Source organism: Mobula hypostoma, chromosome 23 (assembly GCF_963921235.1).
Source record: "Mobula hypostoma chromosome 23, sMobHyp1.1, whole genome shotgun sequence".
Taxonomy (NCBI): domain Eukaryota; kingdom Metazoa; phylum Chordata; class Chondrichthyes; order Myliobatiformes; family Myliobatidae; genus Mobula; species Mobula hypostoma.
Genome location: NC_086119.1, coordinates 35,118,620 through 35,136,504, shown reverse-complemented (window position 1 = coordinate 35,136,504; position 17,885 = coordinate 35,118,620). Strand labels below are relative to the sequence as shown.

General features: G+C 40.8%; 1 protein-coding gene across 1 annotated transcript in view; it reads left to right on the top strand.

Annotated features, from left to right (window-relative positions):
• The window catches only part of caln1 (calneuron 1), a 443,115-nt gene extending 427,940 nt beyond the window's left edge, over positions 1-15,175 (top strand). The window contains exon 6 of the mRNA XM_063031141.1: positions 15,048-15,175. Within this exon, the coding sequence (XP_062887211.1) occupies positions 15,048-15,175 (128 nt within the window). The remainder of the gene's footprint in view (positions 1-15,047) is intronic.
• Positions 15,176-17,885: the final 2,710 nt, after the last annotated feature.

The following is a 17,885-nucleotide window of genomic DNA, read 5'->3' as shown; positions in this document are numbered from 1 at the left end:
AGCTGTCTATGTGATAGACAAGCCAAGGCAGAACGATATGGAGAGCAAGCTGTTGCCCGTGTAGCAGGATCTCCCCTCTACGCAGCTGATGAATCCAAAGGAACAGCAGTGACCAATAAGAGTCTGGCAGGCATTGCTAGTCAGCATTGAACTCAACGTAGGCCTGTCTTAGGGACTACGGCTCCAGATTTCTCCTCAGGGTTTATTCCTGAAGCCTTCCCTATGAGTGGGTTTAGCCACTAGGCAGTGGAGGTTTGAGATCAGAATTTTCCTTCTCCTTGAAGAGCTGCCAGCCATGGCTGATGAGCCCCATCTGCCTGAAGGGACTGGTTTTAAGATGCCAGTAACCTGCCTTTGCCCCTTCTCCTGTTGGTAGAAATAATTCTGCCAGGGCTTAGTAGCTAAGCCACACACGAAGGCCAGGAGCTGGACTTGATTGTCAGGAGCTATTTGAGGTGCAAGCCATTGTGAGCATTTAATAGATTGTAGGCGCTTATCTCCACTACCATCCCCGGCTATAACAACCTTGAAGAAAACAGCTGGCAACTGTGGAAATGCAGTTAACGTTTTAGGTTAATGACCATTCGTCAGTGGGAGTGGTACTGTACAGTATCTATGTCATAGTATAATATAGCAGCAGACAGATATAACTTTGAGTAGTTCTTGATGCTGAAGCCAATTTCATGCAAAAGCTTGAGCTCAGACCACTCCCGGGGGATGATGCCGGATTATATGCAATTCTTTCCAATTCAAGTAATGATGCTTCACCCAATATATTACTTGTAGAAAAATAAATGGATTTGGAAAAAGAAGTAAGAACAGACAATGAATGCAAGAAAAGTGACATTCTCCTTGTTCATTATTTAAATCTTAAATAACAACGTTTTCCTGCCAACGGCCCTGAAATGGAATGGTCATGCATTTCAAAGCATTCTGTTTCAAATGGAAAGGTGAGGACATTTGTCAGAATGGTTGAGGGATAGCACTCAGCTGGTGAAGGAAGACATGGTGACCTCAACATGAGCTCAGAAGATCACCAAGGATGGTGCCAGATCATATGTAATTCTTTCCAGCTCAAGTAACAGTATCGTATCACTTGCAGAAAAAGAACATGAAATGGATGTGGAACAAGAGCCAAGGACAGACAATGAATGCAAGAAAGGTAAAGCAAGCGAAGCTCTCCTTATTTATTATGATAGTTTTGCTTGAAGAGGATTTCCAGCCAACATCCCTACATAGAAACATAGAAAACCTACAGCACAATACAAGCCCTTTGGCCCACAAAGTTGTGTCGAACATATCCCTACCTTTGAAATTAAAAGGCTTACCCATAGCCCTTTATTTTTCTAAGTTCCATGTACCTATCCAAAGGTCTCTTAAAAGACCCTATCGTTGCCGGCAGCCCATTCCACGCACTCAACTCTCTCTGCATAAAAAACTTACCCCTGACATCTCCTCTGTACCTGCACCCAAGCACCTTAAACCTGTGTCCTCTTGTGGCAACCATTTCAGCCCTGGGAAAAAAGCCTCTGATTATCCTTATGATCAATGCCTCTCATAATCTTATACATCTCTCTCAGGTCACCTCTCATCCTCTGTTGCTCCAAGGAGAAAAGGCCGAGTTCACTCAACCTGTTTTCATAAGGCATGCTCCCCAATCCAGGCAACATCCTTGTAAATCTCCTTTGCACCCTTTCTATGGTTTCCACATCCTTCCTGTAGTGGGGTGACCAGAACTGAGCACAGTACGCCAAGTGGGGTCTGACTAGGGTCCTATATAGCTGCAACATTACCTCTCGGCTCCTAAATTCAATTCTATGATTAATGAAGGCCAATACACCGTATGCCTTCTTAACCACAGAGTCAACCTCCACAGCTGCTTTGAGCATCCCATGGACTCAGACCTCAAGATTCCTCTGATCCTCCACACTGCCAAGCCTTACCATTAATACTATATTCTGCCATCATAATTGACCTTCCAAAATGAACTACTTCACACTTATCTGGGTTGACCTCCATCTGCCACTTCTTAGCCCAGTTTTGCATCCTATCAATGTCCTGCTGTAACCTCCGACAGCCCTCCTCGCTGTCCACAACATCCCCAACCTTTGTATCATCAGCAAACTTACCAACCAATCCCCCCTCTTCCTCATCCAGGTCATTTATAAAAATCACGAAGAGTAAGGGTCCCAGAACAGATCTTTGAGGCACACCACTGGTCACCGGCCTCCATGCAGAATATGACCTGTCTACAACCACTCTTTGCCTTCTGTGGGCCAACCAGATCTGGATCCACAAAGCAATGTCCCCTTAGATCCCAAGCCTCCTTACTTTCTCAATAAGCCTTGCATGGGGTACCTTATCAAATGCCTTGCTGAAATCCATATACACTACATCTACTGCTCTTCCTTCATTAATGTGTTTAGTCACATCCTCAAAAAATTCAATCAGGCTCATAAGGCACGACCTGCCCTTGACAAAGCAATGCTGAGTATCCCTAATCATATTATACCTCTCCAAATGTTCATAACTCCTGCCTCTCAGGATCTTCTCCATCAACTTACCAACCACTGAATTAAGACTCACTGGTCTATAATTTCCTGGGCTACCTCTACTCACTTTCTTGAATAAAGTAATAACATCCGCAACCCTCCAATCCTCTGGAACCACTGCCGTCCCCATTGATGATTCAATAATCATCGCCAGAGGCTCAGCAATCTCCTCCCTTGGCTCCCACAGTAGCCTGGGGTACATCTCATCCGATCCCGGTGACTTATCCAACTTGATGCTTTCCAAAAGCTCCAGCACATCCTCTTTCTTAATATCTACATGCTCAAGCTTTTCAGTCTGCTGCAAGTCATCACTACAATCACCAAGATCGTTTTCCACAGTGAATACTGAAGTAAAGTATTCATTAAGTACCTCTGCTATTTCCTCCGGATCCATACACACTTTTCCACTGTCACACTTGATAGGTCCTATTCTTTCACGTCTTATTCTCTTTCTCTTCACATACTTGTAGAATGCCTTGGGGTTTTCCTTATTCCTGCCTGCCAAGTCCTTCTCTTGGCTCCTTCTGGTTCTCCTAATTTCCTTTTTAAACTCCTTCTTGTTAGCCTTATAATCTTCTAGATCTCTAACATTACCTAGCTCTCTGAACCTTTTGTAAGCTTTTCTTTTCTTCTTGACTAGATTTATTACAGCCTTTGTACACCACGGTTCCTGTACTCTACCATAACTTCCCTGTCTCATTGGAACGTACCTACGCAGAACTCCACACAAATATCCCCTGAACGTTTGCCACATTTCTTCCGTAATTTTCCCTGAGAACATCTGTTCTCAATTTAAGCTTCCAATTTCCTGCCTGATAGCCTCATAATTCCCCTTACTCCAATTAAACGCTTTTCTAACTTGTCTGTTCCTATCTCTCTCCAATGCTGTGGTAAAGGAGATAGAATTGTGATCACTATCTCCAAAACGCTCTCTCGCTGAGAGATCTGACACCTGACCAGGTTCATTTCCCAATACCAGATCAAGTACAGCTTCTTCTCTTGTAGCCTTATCTACATATTGTGTCAAGAAACCTTCCTGAACACACCTAACAAACTCCACCCCATCTAAACCCCTTGCTCTAGGGAGATGCCAATCGATATTTGGGAAATTAAAGTCTCCCATCACGACAACTCTGTTATTATTACGCCTTTCCAGGATCTGTTTCCCTGTCTGCCCCTCGATATCCCTGTTACTGTTGGGCATTCTGCTACATTAGCAGATTTTCTGCAATGGAATAACTATAAATTTCAAAGTATTCTGTTTCAAATGCAAAAGTTGAGAGGTTTGTCAGAATGGTTGACAAAGTTTCAAGAAGTTTCATGGATATTCAAAATTCAGCATGAAACATTTGTTATACAGTCTCCTGTGCTGCAGTATAGAACAACTTTGTACATGCCACAGGGTATAAAACAACAGAACTCCGGATGAAGAAATGATTTCAGAAACACTTGAACTTTGTTCAAACAAAATTAACTTCTGGAGATGAACCTACGCAGTTAATTAAAAATGTCAGCATAACACTAATTTGAAAAAAATTACCATTTCAAGAAAAGCAAGAGTCAGGGGCAGGAGTTAAGTGTAGTTGATATTCTGCTCAGTAATCGGAAAGGTCTGGAGGTGGATAAGGGACCTGGGCTGGACATACTAAATCCAAACGTTCTGAAAGAGATCACTAAAACGATTATGGAAGTATTAATAGTGATCTTTCAAGAATCACTAGATTTTGGAATGGTTCCAGTGAAATGGAAAATCACAAATGGGAGGGAGGGAAAGAAGGGAGGGAGGCAAAAAGTGAAAATTATAGGCCTATTGGCCTGATTTCAGTGGTTGGCAAGATGTTAGAGTCCATAATTAAGGATGAGGTTTTCGGGTACTTGGATGCAGGTGATAAAATAGGCCGAAATCAGTATGATTTTCTTCAGGGAAAATTTTACCTGCTAAATCTGTTGGAACTATAAGCAAAGTGGACAAAGGAGAGTCTGTGCATGTTGTTTACTACAATTTTCAGAAGACCTTGATAAGGTGCTGCACATGAGGCTGTTAAACAAGAGAGGAGCCTATATCAGGACCAGAAGACTGGCTATGGACTCCTATCCTCTGGCAGAAGGCAAAGAATGGGAATTAAATGGGTGTTTGTTGATTGGCTGCTACTCACTAGTAATTTTCACTGGAGGTCTTTTTAAAATGTACTTTTTTTGTTATATGTTAATGATATGAATGACAAAATTGGTGGCTTTGTAGCCATGTTTGATACAAAGGCAGGTGGAGGGATAGATAGTGTTGAGGAAACAGAGTATGCAGAAGGACTTTGGTTGGGAGAATGGGAAAAAAAAGTGGTAGATGGAATACGGCCTAGGCAAGTGTATGGTCGTGCACTTTGGTTGAAAGAATAAAGACAAACTATTTTCTAAATGGGAAGAGATATGAGAAATTAAAGGTGCAAAGGAACTTGGGAGTCCTAGTGCAGGATTCTCTAAAGGTTAACTTGCAGGTTGTGTCAGTAGTCCATGTCCCATTCCCATTCTGATATTTCTATCCACAGCCTCCTCTACTGTAAAGATGAAACCACACTCAGGATGGAGGAACAACACCTTATATTCCGTCTGGGTAGCCTCCAACCTGATGGCATGAACATTGACTTCTCAAACTTCCGCTAATGCCCCACCTCCCCCTCGTACCCCATCCGTTACTTATTTATGTACACCCATTCTTTTTCTCTCTCTCTCCTTTTTCTCCCTCCTGTCCCATGATCCTCTCATATCCCTTTTGACAATCAACTGTCCAGCTCTTGGCTCCATCCCTCCCCCTCCTGTCTTCTCCTATCATTTCGGATCTCCCCCTCCATCCCCCCCACTTTCAAATTTCTTACTAGCTCTTCTTTCAGTTAGTCCTGACGAAGGGTCTTGTACCTCTTCCTAGAGATGCTGCCTGGTCTGCTGCGTTCACCAGCAACTTCTATGTGTGTTAAATGCAATGTTAGCATTGATTTTGAGAGGACGAGAATCAAAGGAAAGATGTAAAGCTGAAGCTTTATAAGCAGTTGGTCGGACCACATTTGGAGCATTGTGAGCTGCTCTGAACCCCATATCTGAAGAAAGATGTACTGGAGAAGATTTATGAAAATGTTACGTTGACCTTATGAAAAATGGTCAACAAATGAGGAGTGTTTGATGTTTCTGGGCCCGTACTCTCTGGAGTTTAGTAGAATGAGGGGGATCTCATTAAAACATATCAAATACTGAAAGATTTAGTGGATGAAGAGAGGATTATTCCAGTAGTGGGAGAGTATAGAATTGTGATGGTATCAGGTTTGCAGACCTTGAAGTTGAAAACTCAAGTTAAGACCTGAAACCCTAACTGATATAAATAGCCACAGGTACCATCAATAAAAGGAGTTTATACTGTAACCACCCAATTTTCAAAGACTAGTTCATTTCCTCTTTATTCTCCACAGCAAGTTTAGCTGCCAATACCCACTAGTTAAGTGGTGGGTCCCCCCTCCCGACCAAGGAGAAGATACTTCCATCTAACAGAGTTATATAAACACAGTTAATTTATTTTCAGTGATACACATTTAAATTCAAGCATTCTTAAAACAATTTTAAAACTCTCAGAGGATTTCCATCTTATAAAAGACTTTAAAATTGCACACCATTTCTAACAAACAAAGCGCTTCCAAAACACAGTTGCAATTCCTGTAAGCTAAATAGACATACCCACAAGTTACAGATGAACCAATTGTCTGTCACAGAAATCAAAGGTAGAGGAATGGAATCAAATTCACTCCGTGTTTCTTTCATTCTTCTTCATCTTCCTAGAACATTTTTAAAAAGCCTGAACTGCTCTCTAAATTTTTTCTTTTTTTTGCCACGTCGAAACGTCATATGTGTAATATTCTTTCAGATACTTTTTAACATGAACTGTCTAAAAGCTTCTGGAGACAGAGATCCCAGGTACCCACAATTATTGCCATGAAGCTGACTCCCTGAGTACTCAAATCTTCCATCTTATTAATAGATCAGCTGTTCATATGCTAAGTAATATTATCTATCTGGTCTGCAAGCTTCCTTGAGCCAAATAACTCAGCCAGTGGTGTCTAGTTTGAAACAAACCGAATTAAATAACCCATTATCTTACACTGCATCTCTTAAGTAGTTAGACCAGGTGCTGTGGGGCACCCTGTGTCATAGATAATGTATTTTCGCAAAGCTGTCCTTTCATTTTCAAACTGATTACTGCCTGCAGTTTACATTTTATGTATTGAAGACTGACTCACGTTTACAGCAAGCGGCTAAACAAACAATATTAGTTGGAAGTTAAACTTCTTCAAAAACAACATTTTGATCTGCTAAAAAGTCAGCTGCTGCATTTAGAAGGCTGAGCTTTGTGGAAAAAACAAGGCTTCTTGGCTAAAAAGCAGTGACTATCCATCAGAGGACTAGAGGGCACAACCTCAGAATAAAAGGGTATTTCTTCCAAGCAGATGTGAAAAGGCATTTTTTTTATTATTCAGAGGGTGGTGAGTCTGTGGAATTCATTGTCACAGATGGCTGTGGAGGCCAAGTCATTGGATATACTTGAAGCAGAAGTTTGTTGGTTCTGGATTACTAAGCATATCAGTTATGGAGAGAAACATACAGCGCCAAGACAGTAGAGAGATGCAATGTGACTTTCCTCCAATGTTCACTCAGAACACTGTAAGGAGTTGATTAGACACAGGAGACTGGAAATACTGGAATCAGGAGCAACAGACATGAAACTGGAGGAATTCAAACAGCTTCAGTGGAGGGAAACAGACAGAAGATGTTTCAGGTTGAGGCCCTTCATCTGAAGAGAAGAGAATGGGGTTAAGAGAAAGCAATAAATCAGCCATGATGGAATGGCAGGGCAGACACAATGGACATCATTCTGCTCCTGGGTTATATCATCTTATGGTCCAATCCAACTTTCAAGTTAAATTTATTAAAGTGGGAGGTAAGAGCCACAGTAAAGATTTGTAGATATTTGTTTGACATTGGTGATGGATTCCACAAAGTTCATGTAGATGAACTGCTAGAGGTAAACCAAGTCAGGATGGTGAAGCAAATCATAAACACAGGATGCTGCAGTCCTGATAAAGGATCTCAGCCTAAAATATTGGCTCTTTATTCCACTCCATAGACACTGCCTTACCTGCTGAGTTCCTCCAGCATTGTGTGTGTGTTACTCAGGATGATGAAGCATAAAGTATTGGTTCAGTTGAATCCAATGTAGATTTCAGAAAGTATGAGTTTCAAGGAATTCTGACTAAGTAGGAAAACCTTTATCCATCTTACATCCAGAACGAAGGTCCAAAATGCCAAAAGGAAATTAAAAACTCCATTGGGACTAGATCATATTTATAAATGTTTGTATATATAAATGATATTTGCTTTACGAGAAGGGCAGCAAAGTGTAACATATCCTTTAGCATGGAATTGTTATTTTCTTGAGTGTCCATGTGTGTCTTCACGCTGTGATTCTGTTTAGACAGAAAAATCATGTGGTGTGTCTGCTTCTTAACAATGTAACATTGTCACAGGAATTCAGTCTGTCAGCTGAAAGACTCTACGTGTGTAAATAATTCAAGGATGTTATCTTGTCAATAAACCTTTCTTCTTTTGTCATATTATTGTCTCAGTGCATTCATGAAGACAATTTGCCAATAGCTAAAATACAGAAATATTACAACAGAGCTTCGGATCTCTCATTCAACTGTCTTATATAGTAGCAATTGTGGTTTATTTAAAGCCCACTATCCAGGGCCTCAAGGGAAAGATAAAAGTTTCAGCTGTTGGATGCTGACCTGTTTATTTAGCACCATGACCTCTGCAACCCTAACTCAGCAGCACAATGGTATTGTACTCATAAAGCTATTTGTGAATCCATGAAAAAATTGCCAACCTGATGTTGCAAATTCATTTTTAATTAGGTAAGAGGGAATGGGGTTTCTGAGCCATGTGAGATCTTTGTGCTTTCATTGTTGTGGACATCTGCTGAAAGGTCAGAAGTTGGGAAATACAGCTTGTGAACACTTAGGGGCCGATATCTGGTTTTGCTGATAATCATAGCATGCCTACTGGTTCTGTACACGTGGTACTGCCAGCAAGAGATAATGACCAAATTAAATAGGCAGTCTCCCAGTGATAGTATGTTGCTGATCAAGAGTTGAAAGTTTTAACTCAGGATGGAAAGTGACTTGAGGGTGAGGAGCAGGGTGAACTGATGTGAATGGAGTTGGATAGCAACTCTGCTGAAGGGGCTCAAAAATGCAAACATTGAAGGTTCAGAATTCAGATTCAGAATCAGGCTTGTAGTGACAAAAATACTAATCCACAATCAAAACAAAACAATTGCAACCTCAGAATTGTTACACTTGTGTGACACACCTCAGCTCCAACGAAGTGATTGTTTGAAGGAGTCAAATCCCTTATTTTTATCCTTTATTAGCAACTAGCAAACATGCAATCCTGAAGTGATAGTAAGTGCCATTAAGTGGTCAACAAAGATATGACTGCTGATGGTCCCAGGCTACAAACTGCCAGGAAATAAGCAAGAATACAGAACTTATTCCCTTCACTTTTACCATGCCTCCACTAATGTGACTAGTTACCATAATAAATATAATAAACGTGTCTTATATGGCATGAAATTTGTTGTAAAGTGGAAGGCAAAGTACAGTTCAAGTTTAATGGAGCTAAAAGATTAATAGTTTAAATCTCTGATTATTCACCACCCTTGGCACTTTACTGGGGTCATACAGACAGATTTTCTGTGTTGTAATACCCCATACATCTATGGTGCTGAGGTACATCCTAGGATACACTTGGACACATCATCAGTGATGTAACCTTAGGTCATTGTGTGTTTTGGGTCTTTCAACATCGCCACTCTCACTCAGGCGCTCCAGCCAGTGTTGATCAAGCCCTGGCTTGTGTCCCAGCAGCATTGGTGCACAAGTCACACTCTTGCTCCATAGCCATCTGGAGGCTTGCTCAGCAGCCTCTGTGACAGCCCTGTTGGCTCTTTTCTTTGCAGTTCCACTAAAACCAAGGAGAGGGTAGGTTCTGCATAGTCTCTGCACCCTAGTTCTATAGGCCCACATCGTGCCCTCCACCCCTTTCTCAGGCACTGCTCTACCAGCTCATGGTATTTGGCTTCCTTACATCCAAACCCTTCCTCAATCCAGTCTTTCCAAGGCACTATCAGTTCTACCATGACCACATGCTTTGAGGTTTCTGACAGAATAACCATGTCAGGCCTCAGGGATGATGATGCAATGGAGATAAATCACTTTTTTTTAGATGATACGTAACAGTATTATGAATTTTTCAGTGAATTAGTTTAAAGTAAATGTAGGAAGCAAAACCAGGAGAGTTTAAGTGGACAGGAAACAAGTTCCCAGAGAGTGTAGGAAAAGAGTCCTAACAGAGCACTGGAAGTAGCACTAGGTGCGCTTAAAGAGAGCATGAGAAGTTCAAAGTTCAAAGCATATGTATTATCAAAGTATGTATGCATTCTACAACCTTGAAATTTGTCTTCTAACAGGCAGCCAAGAACAACGAAACCCAAAAGAACACATTAAAAATAGAAGACCATCGAATACCCAATGTGCAGAGAAAATAAATAAACAAATCGTGCAAACAATAACCACAAGCAAACAGCATTCTGAACTAGAGACTGCAAAGAGAGACCCGTAGTTCAGTGCAGAGCCAAGTCATGGAGCAGCGATCTGAACGGGCCCCAACACCCTGATCTTTTCAACCAGCCCAGCGCCTAAATTGATGTCCAAACATCAGATTTGATTACCTTGGGCCAGGACCCCACCACCTTGATTCATGCCTGTACCCAACCTTTCCGATTCAGCCCTGCACTTAAATCTCTGTCCAAACATCGGGTTCAACTGCCCCGATTAAGCAGGGCCCCTGTGAGTTTAAAGGCCTGATGTGTTTAAAAGGAAAATGGGAAATTGAGCCAGATGCTGAGTCATTGGGATTTCTGAGCAGTCATATAGTGAGGGTTATGCGAGTTTTACTGCACTGGTTCTCTAAGATCAAAAATAAAATGAACAGCATTAATCCCTTTTACAGCTATTGGTCAGATTGTCATCACTGACTAACAGGACCGTTGATAACTGTAGATTGCAATGGGTTTTCCTAATATCATTGGACCCTGACTTAAATCATTTAATGATTCACCCTCTTGTTTTAAATTCAATTGGTAACCAGGCCATGTTAGGAATCCCCTCCCAAAATGCAGGGAGCTTCAATATTAACATGAACAGAACAGTAGATGTTGTGATGAATATATTCCTTATGTTACAAAGATCAGCTTACTGAGTTCATCTCCTTTTCGAAAGTCTTTAAATTCCACCAGCAATAATTAAGGAAATTTATCTGTTTTGCTTGCAAAGTTAGTAATGCAATTCTTCTCTCTTGGTTTGCCAAGAACCTTTACATCCATTAAAACTTAATTAGCCCTTCCTCCTCCACTTTCTCCCATCATCTACGCTCCTCTCCACTGAGATTTCATCTTCTTCAGCCCCTTACCTTCTCCACTTATCACCTCCCAGCTTCTCACTTCATGCCTCCTCCCCTACCTATTACCTGCCAGCATGTCCTCCTTCCCCTCACCCTTTCTTCTCATTATGGCTTCTTCCCCCTTCCTTTCAGGGTCTCAGCCTAATATTTTGAATGTTTATTCCCATTCGTAGATGCTGTTTGACCTGCTGAGCTCCTCCAGCATTTGTGTGTTGCTAAGGAGAGATAATATGATTATAAAGACAGAAAATGATGTAGGAAGAGAAACAAAGTCTGTATTTCTGGTGGAAGATGCTTCGTCAGTGCTGCTAATGGCATGGTTCAGCAATTACAATAGCCTATGTATAAGAGTTGGAGGTGATCTGAAGTGGTTATAGTCATGTAGGCTGAGGAATTTAAAACATATTTTGAGCAATACTTGATTGAATCTCAATGAGTTTGTGTATTATTGTAGGTTCACATTTATTCTCCACTGACTGTGCATTTATCAGAAAAATAGAGTTTTGTACATCCAGAACATGCAGAGAAATTTTCTTGTTGGCAGTGAGGTAGCATATTCCAATGGCATTGGATTAATAGGCACGTTATTCATGCAGCACTCATCTAATAGACCTTTTTAGATAAGAGTGAACGTCAAGGTCAGGGAGGGTAAAGTTTATGAGAGAGTTGAGAAATAAGATGAGAATTTTTCAACTGCAGCATTACTAGCCCAGAACTCGATGCAGGTCGGTGTATACAAGAATGATGAGCACATGATTACATAGATGGGAGGCTGGTCAAGAGAACATAACACCAGTCATCTACTCCTTTCATCATGTTTCTTATCTTTTCTAGCTCCCTCTTACATTTCCCATTACAGAACTGAACTCTCAGAACTTTTGTACTATTTATAAACATATTTCTCGCTATGTGCACTGCGCAAGGTATTCATTTAATCTGTGTTTTTTTTCTGTGCCAAGTGCACTCCCATACCAAACCTCAGAAACCAGGCTGCAGTATGCAGTTGACAAATGTGTTTGTGTCCCTTCGGAGACCAGGCTCCAACACTTTCACTGAAGCATAGAAATTCAGGGCTTTACACTTGGTCTCACTGGCTACCTCAGAAGTTACAGTACAGGACTGAAAACAAATTGTCTTCAATCCTGAGAAGTTGTTATTTTGCAATGAATTCTGGAACTTGACAACATCCATTTCTTAATAGCAATGGATTTCAAGTGTGGCATTACACACTATTGATATCCACTTTAGTCTTGCAATTGTTTGAAAATAAAGTGGAAGCTTGTTTTGTTACGTTCCTGATTAAAAATTTAAATAAATATAAAATATTCTCCCCTTTAGAAACTGGACAAGTTAAGGAGCTCAGCTCTGCTCTTGAAATAAGATGAACTTATTTACTGGTACTGTGTGGCACGTCACCAAGTGGTTAGGGCATTGGACTAGCAATCTGAAGGTCATGGATTCGAGCCTTGACTGGTCCTTGAGCAAGGCACTTAACCACACAATGCTCCAGTCTATCCAGCCGAGAATGGGTACCAGCAAAAATGCTGGGAGTTAACCTCGCCATAGACTGGTGCCCTATCTGGGGTGGGGGGGGGGGCGCGTCTCATACTCTCAGTCGCTTCACGGCACGGAAACTAGCATAAGCACCGGCCTGATGAGCCACAAGGCTCGTGACAGACTTTAATTTACTGGTACTGCCCCTTTGTGATAAAACAATGTGTGTGTCTAGTTTCTAAAAGCTTACCGTTCTACCTTCAACAAAATAGAAGACTGTTATTGCCTTAATAATATTCAGCCCCAAGATCTTTCACTTAAATTGAATTAGAGGTTGGAGCTTGTTGAAGCCAAAATAAGTCTCAGTTTACTTCTCGATCATGTAGAATGAGCCTGTGGAATTCCTACCTTACTAGAACCAAGCAAAGAGCAGAATCTGTGAGTTAGATGGAGGGATGTAAGTGGACCCAATTTTTCTTTTTTATTTAAACAATCATTCTTTCTAGCTGACATCACAGCTGTTGTCACGTTATTCAACTGCTAGATGATCACATTCAAGCCCAATTCTCTAACATGGGTGGAAACTCTTTGTAACCATCTGAAGCATTTCAATTGAGTTCACTCTGGATCTGCGGAATCCAGAGGCACCAGAGCAGGCAGCACCAAATCAAAACAGAAAATGCTGAAAATATTCTGCAGGCCAGCCAGCATCTGTGAGAGATGAACATTTCCAATCAATAACTTTACATTCTTTGCACTTAATCAAAAACATGCACTTACATTGTGCTAATTTGCACCCTCAGTATATCACAAATGCTTTAGAGCCAATGAGATAAATTTTAGTAACTGCTGTAACGCAAGAAAGGGAACAGTAATCTATGCATAGCAGACTCCCACATTAGATAATGACCAGAGGGTTTTATAATGTTGATTAGGGGATATATAATGGAAAGCCATTGCATGGAACCACATTTTTCTCTTTCAAAATACAGATTTGAGATCATTAATGAGCATCAAAGCAAGCAGACAATTTACTGCCTCATTTAATGGCTCTAGCTCAGTGTAGAATGGGTCAAAGCCAGGGATCTATTGTAGCTGTTTGGCTCACTTCCTCATCATCAGGCAGTACACTTATTATGTGATTCACTCTGGTTGTAGCTGATGATATCCAGGGGTTTTTACAACAACCTGCACAAAGCCAGGACTGCACCCACAAAGGACTGAATGTAATTGTCTGTTTTTGTTACAGTGACACAGAAGCAGTGATTCTGTAGAACCTCAACAATCTGCTCTGTGGTCACAAATCCTGATAGCTTGGCATCTGGCTCCCCGAGGTGCTGGTTCCTGCCCACGCTTCAACACACCAGAGCCCTCATTCCAGTGCTCCCTTTACATTTTGCACATTCAATGGACAATTTTTTCTGGTACTGTGTAACATTTTCAACTAAAAATTTTAGAGCATTAATTGGAATGACATCCAAAAGTCTAGAATATTTTTCTGGGTGCTCTGGTTTCCTCCCATGGTCCAAAGATGTACTGGTTGGTTGGTTAATTGCTCATTGTAAATTTTCCCGTGACTAGGCTAGGATTAAATTGGGGGATTGCTTGGCGGCATGGCTTGAAGAGCTGGAAGGGTCTATTCTGTGCTGTATTTCTAAACAAAGTAACAGAGATTAACAGGGATTAACTGGGTATTACTATAGTGTTGGCGTGTGGCCAAGTGGTTAAGGCTAGTGATCTGAAGGTCGCTAGTTCTAGCCTTGGCTGGATTCTAGTTCTAACTAGTTCTAGCCTTGGTTGTGTCCTTGAACAAGGCACTTAACCACACATTGCTCTGCGACGACATCGGTGCCAAGCTGTATGGGTCCTCATGCCCTTCCCTTGGACAACATCGGTGGCATGGAGAGGGGAGACTTGCAGCATGGGCAACTGCCGGTCTTCCATACAACCTTGCCCAGGCCTGTGCCCTGGAAACCTTCCAAGGTGCAAATCCATGGTCTAACGAGACTAACGGATGCCTATTACTATACGTTGTATTCAGAAAATAGCATGGGATTGGTATTGTGTTTTTCCTTTTACTCTTTATCTCAGTTTTCATTCATTCATTTACATCCCCTTTAGAGTAATCACCTGTGATAAATGAACCTCTACCAACCTGTCCCATCCAGCAGCATTGCACCACTCATGCCATTCAGTGTCTTTTGGTCTCCACTCTATCACAGACACTCTCTTTGTTCAAGCTGTCTTTACCCCTTCTCTGCCACTTAAAATGTTTGATGAAAGATCACTGAACAAATGTTAACCCGCTTTCTCACTCCACAGATCTTGTTCAGTATTTAGCAGTTTTCGGTTTTATTTCTTTGAATTTCTGGTAATTGTCATTTATTTTTGACTCTGATAAAATTGTCCGGTCCTCACAGCTTTCTTCTTTTCTCCTGACAGTGCATTCGCAAAAGAAGAATAGACAGACGTGTGTGAGGAAGAGCCTGATCTGTGCGTTTGGAGTGGCTTTCATCATAAGCGTCATGTTGATTGCAGCCAATCAGATACTCAGGAATGGCATGGAGTAACTTCCTAATTCACCAACTGCTGGTGTGAGCTGGCAGCACATTATTGCAACACTGGGTAAATTCCAGCGGACTCCTGGATTGGGAACGCAATGAAATGTAAATAGAGGAACATATTTATACCAGGAACATGGAGCCCAAATGGAAGTGATTCCTTTTAACTCTACAAATACGCGATCCCACAGACAGGGATCATTCTTTTATAAAAGGGCTGAATTATTAAAAGACTTGCTTTTGATAATGCAATAAGATACAGAAGTTCTGAATTATAGCATTAGATGGGAGTAGCAGAATGAGGGAGGTGGGATCCATCATGATCCTGGGATTTTTCTCCAAAGTTAGAGATACAGTCAGTGTAACTATGGAGTGTTGATGTAAACTTTTTCTCCAACATTATTCCACAAATGAAAATTAAGCTTCATAATGGCCTCCAGCCAATTTCTGTTGAAGTTTGGATTGCGAGTGTATCTGGTGCATGTTTTCCAATAGTGAACTACCAGGAGAAGCAATAGATACAATTCAAGTTTCTGGTGCTGAGGAGACTGTAGACTAATGTTGGGAGTGATACAAAGATTGAAGTAATGATTTGTGGCATCATTCATATCATGACTTGGACACCTGCCAGTGGATAGAACTGGACAACCACTATCCTCCATTGATGCAATCGTGAACCTGGTGGAGCTAAAAACTGAGCGAAAATGTGTCGTTTCATCTGATTCACAAAGGAGAGTATGTTTCTTTACTGCCTAAAACAGTGCCAGTGTTTAGCAATAGCTCGAGTTGCCTCCAGAAAGATCAGTATTACCTGATTTACTTTATGGTGCTGCTGCTAATATCAGTGCTGTTATCAGTGACATGTGCAAACAAAACAGTGCCCCTAGTTCAAGCTAACTAAATAAACAAGCAGTAAATGTAAAATTATTTATTTCCAGTACAGAATCAATCACTATTAAATTTATCTTGTGCCATACTCAATCATTGACAACATTCCCCGTATTTTTTTTTGACAGCTGCATGGATCAACCATTACTCTGAGCAGGAAATGTTTACATGGCTTGAAAACTTCATGGCACTTTTTTTTTGTAATATGCATTATCAAACAAACAGAAATGACAATTCACAACACAAGTAAACAATGTCAGGCAGTCTAAACAACTGAGAGACACAATGACAAAAATAAACTGCTTTGACTACATGGTGTCGGCATTCTGCAAGCCAGCGGTTTATTACCAATGAGCTACTGACTTCCATTCTGTGTTTATTGTTACAATTTGTAATAGAATTGAAACTTGAAGAACTGACAACGTAAATACATTGCTCTAACCTGTTTTAAATTAAAGGTTGTGGAATGTTTATTATTTAGAAAATTTATGGATTATAGTCATCAACATAATTAATTACAGTATATTTCACAATTATATTAACATAAATTTCAAATTATATTAGTATAATTTCAAAAATATTAATTTTTTTGGAGATACAGTATGAAGTAAGCCCTTCCAGCCCTTTGAACCATGCCACCCAACAATCCCCCATTTAACCCTAGCTTAATCATGGAACAATTTACAATGACCAATTACCCAGCCAATCGATACGTCTTTGGACTGTAGGAGGAAAATGGACCACCAAGAGGAAATACATGTGGTCACGGGGAGAACGTACAAACTCCTTACAGGCAGTGGGGGGAATTGAACCTGGCTTGTTGGTACTGTAAGGCATTGTGCTAATCACTATGCTACCATGCCACTCCAATTATAGAAAAGAAAATTCCAGCTGTGTGGCAACAAAGGTGAAGTGCATGGGAGCATCTCAGTTACTGAGCACACTCACACCTGTGCAGCTTAGATGGAACAGTGATCATTGATTTACTCATTTCCTGGTAGTGATACCTATTGGAGCAATAATTGATTATTGGGCCTTGGTATCTTTATAAATGTGTAGACTCATTTGTAGACATGGTACTTAGAAGATCCATTCATTACTATGTTCTATGCCTATTATGCTTGTTCACTGGAATCATCATTAGCTGGCTCACAGAGCATATATATTGATAGTATTCACGGACATCAAGCTCCCATTCTTCAAGCACCACAAAAACATTTAAAATCATGATAACCATCCTGGTATTCTGCTGCCAATGTCCATAGGAAGGGCAAAAGCCCACTGGTCAGTGATAGAAAATAAATGTTAATTCATCCAAAACCTGAATAAATACCATACAGACTCTGTCTTCATTCTTCCAAAACACAGTGAATATTCCTCCATGCAGAAGACAGATAACATGGCCACCAGCTCCACAAATGAAAAGTGCTCAATGTTGCAATGTATAACTATGGTCATGAGTTCCAAATCAGGGTGCCCATCACATTAACCTATCCATTAAATCTGTCATTTTGATCTACTGTTTAACACATTACTCTACTTGGTTTCTTAGAAGGCCACCCTGTAGATTGACAGACTTACTACCTTAGGGCTTTTCCTACCCTATGAAACAAGACTGGTATACACATTGCTGGATGAATGTACTCATGCTTATTTGATATACTAATTTACCGGATTATGCAACAGCTACCATTCCTGCTTGCTAGTTCCACCTATTCATCTTTGGACTGAATTTACATCATTGGATTGTGTCAATTGGTTCCATCCAGGACTGATGTGGCTGATTTGTATAGGGCAATAGGCTCCTAAGAATATCCAAGGCAGATTCAGG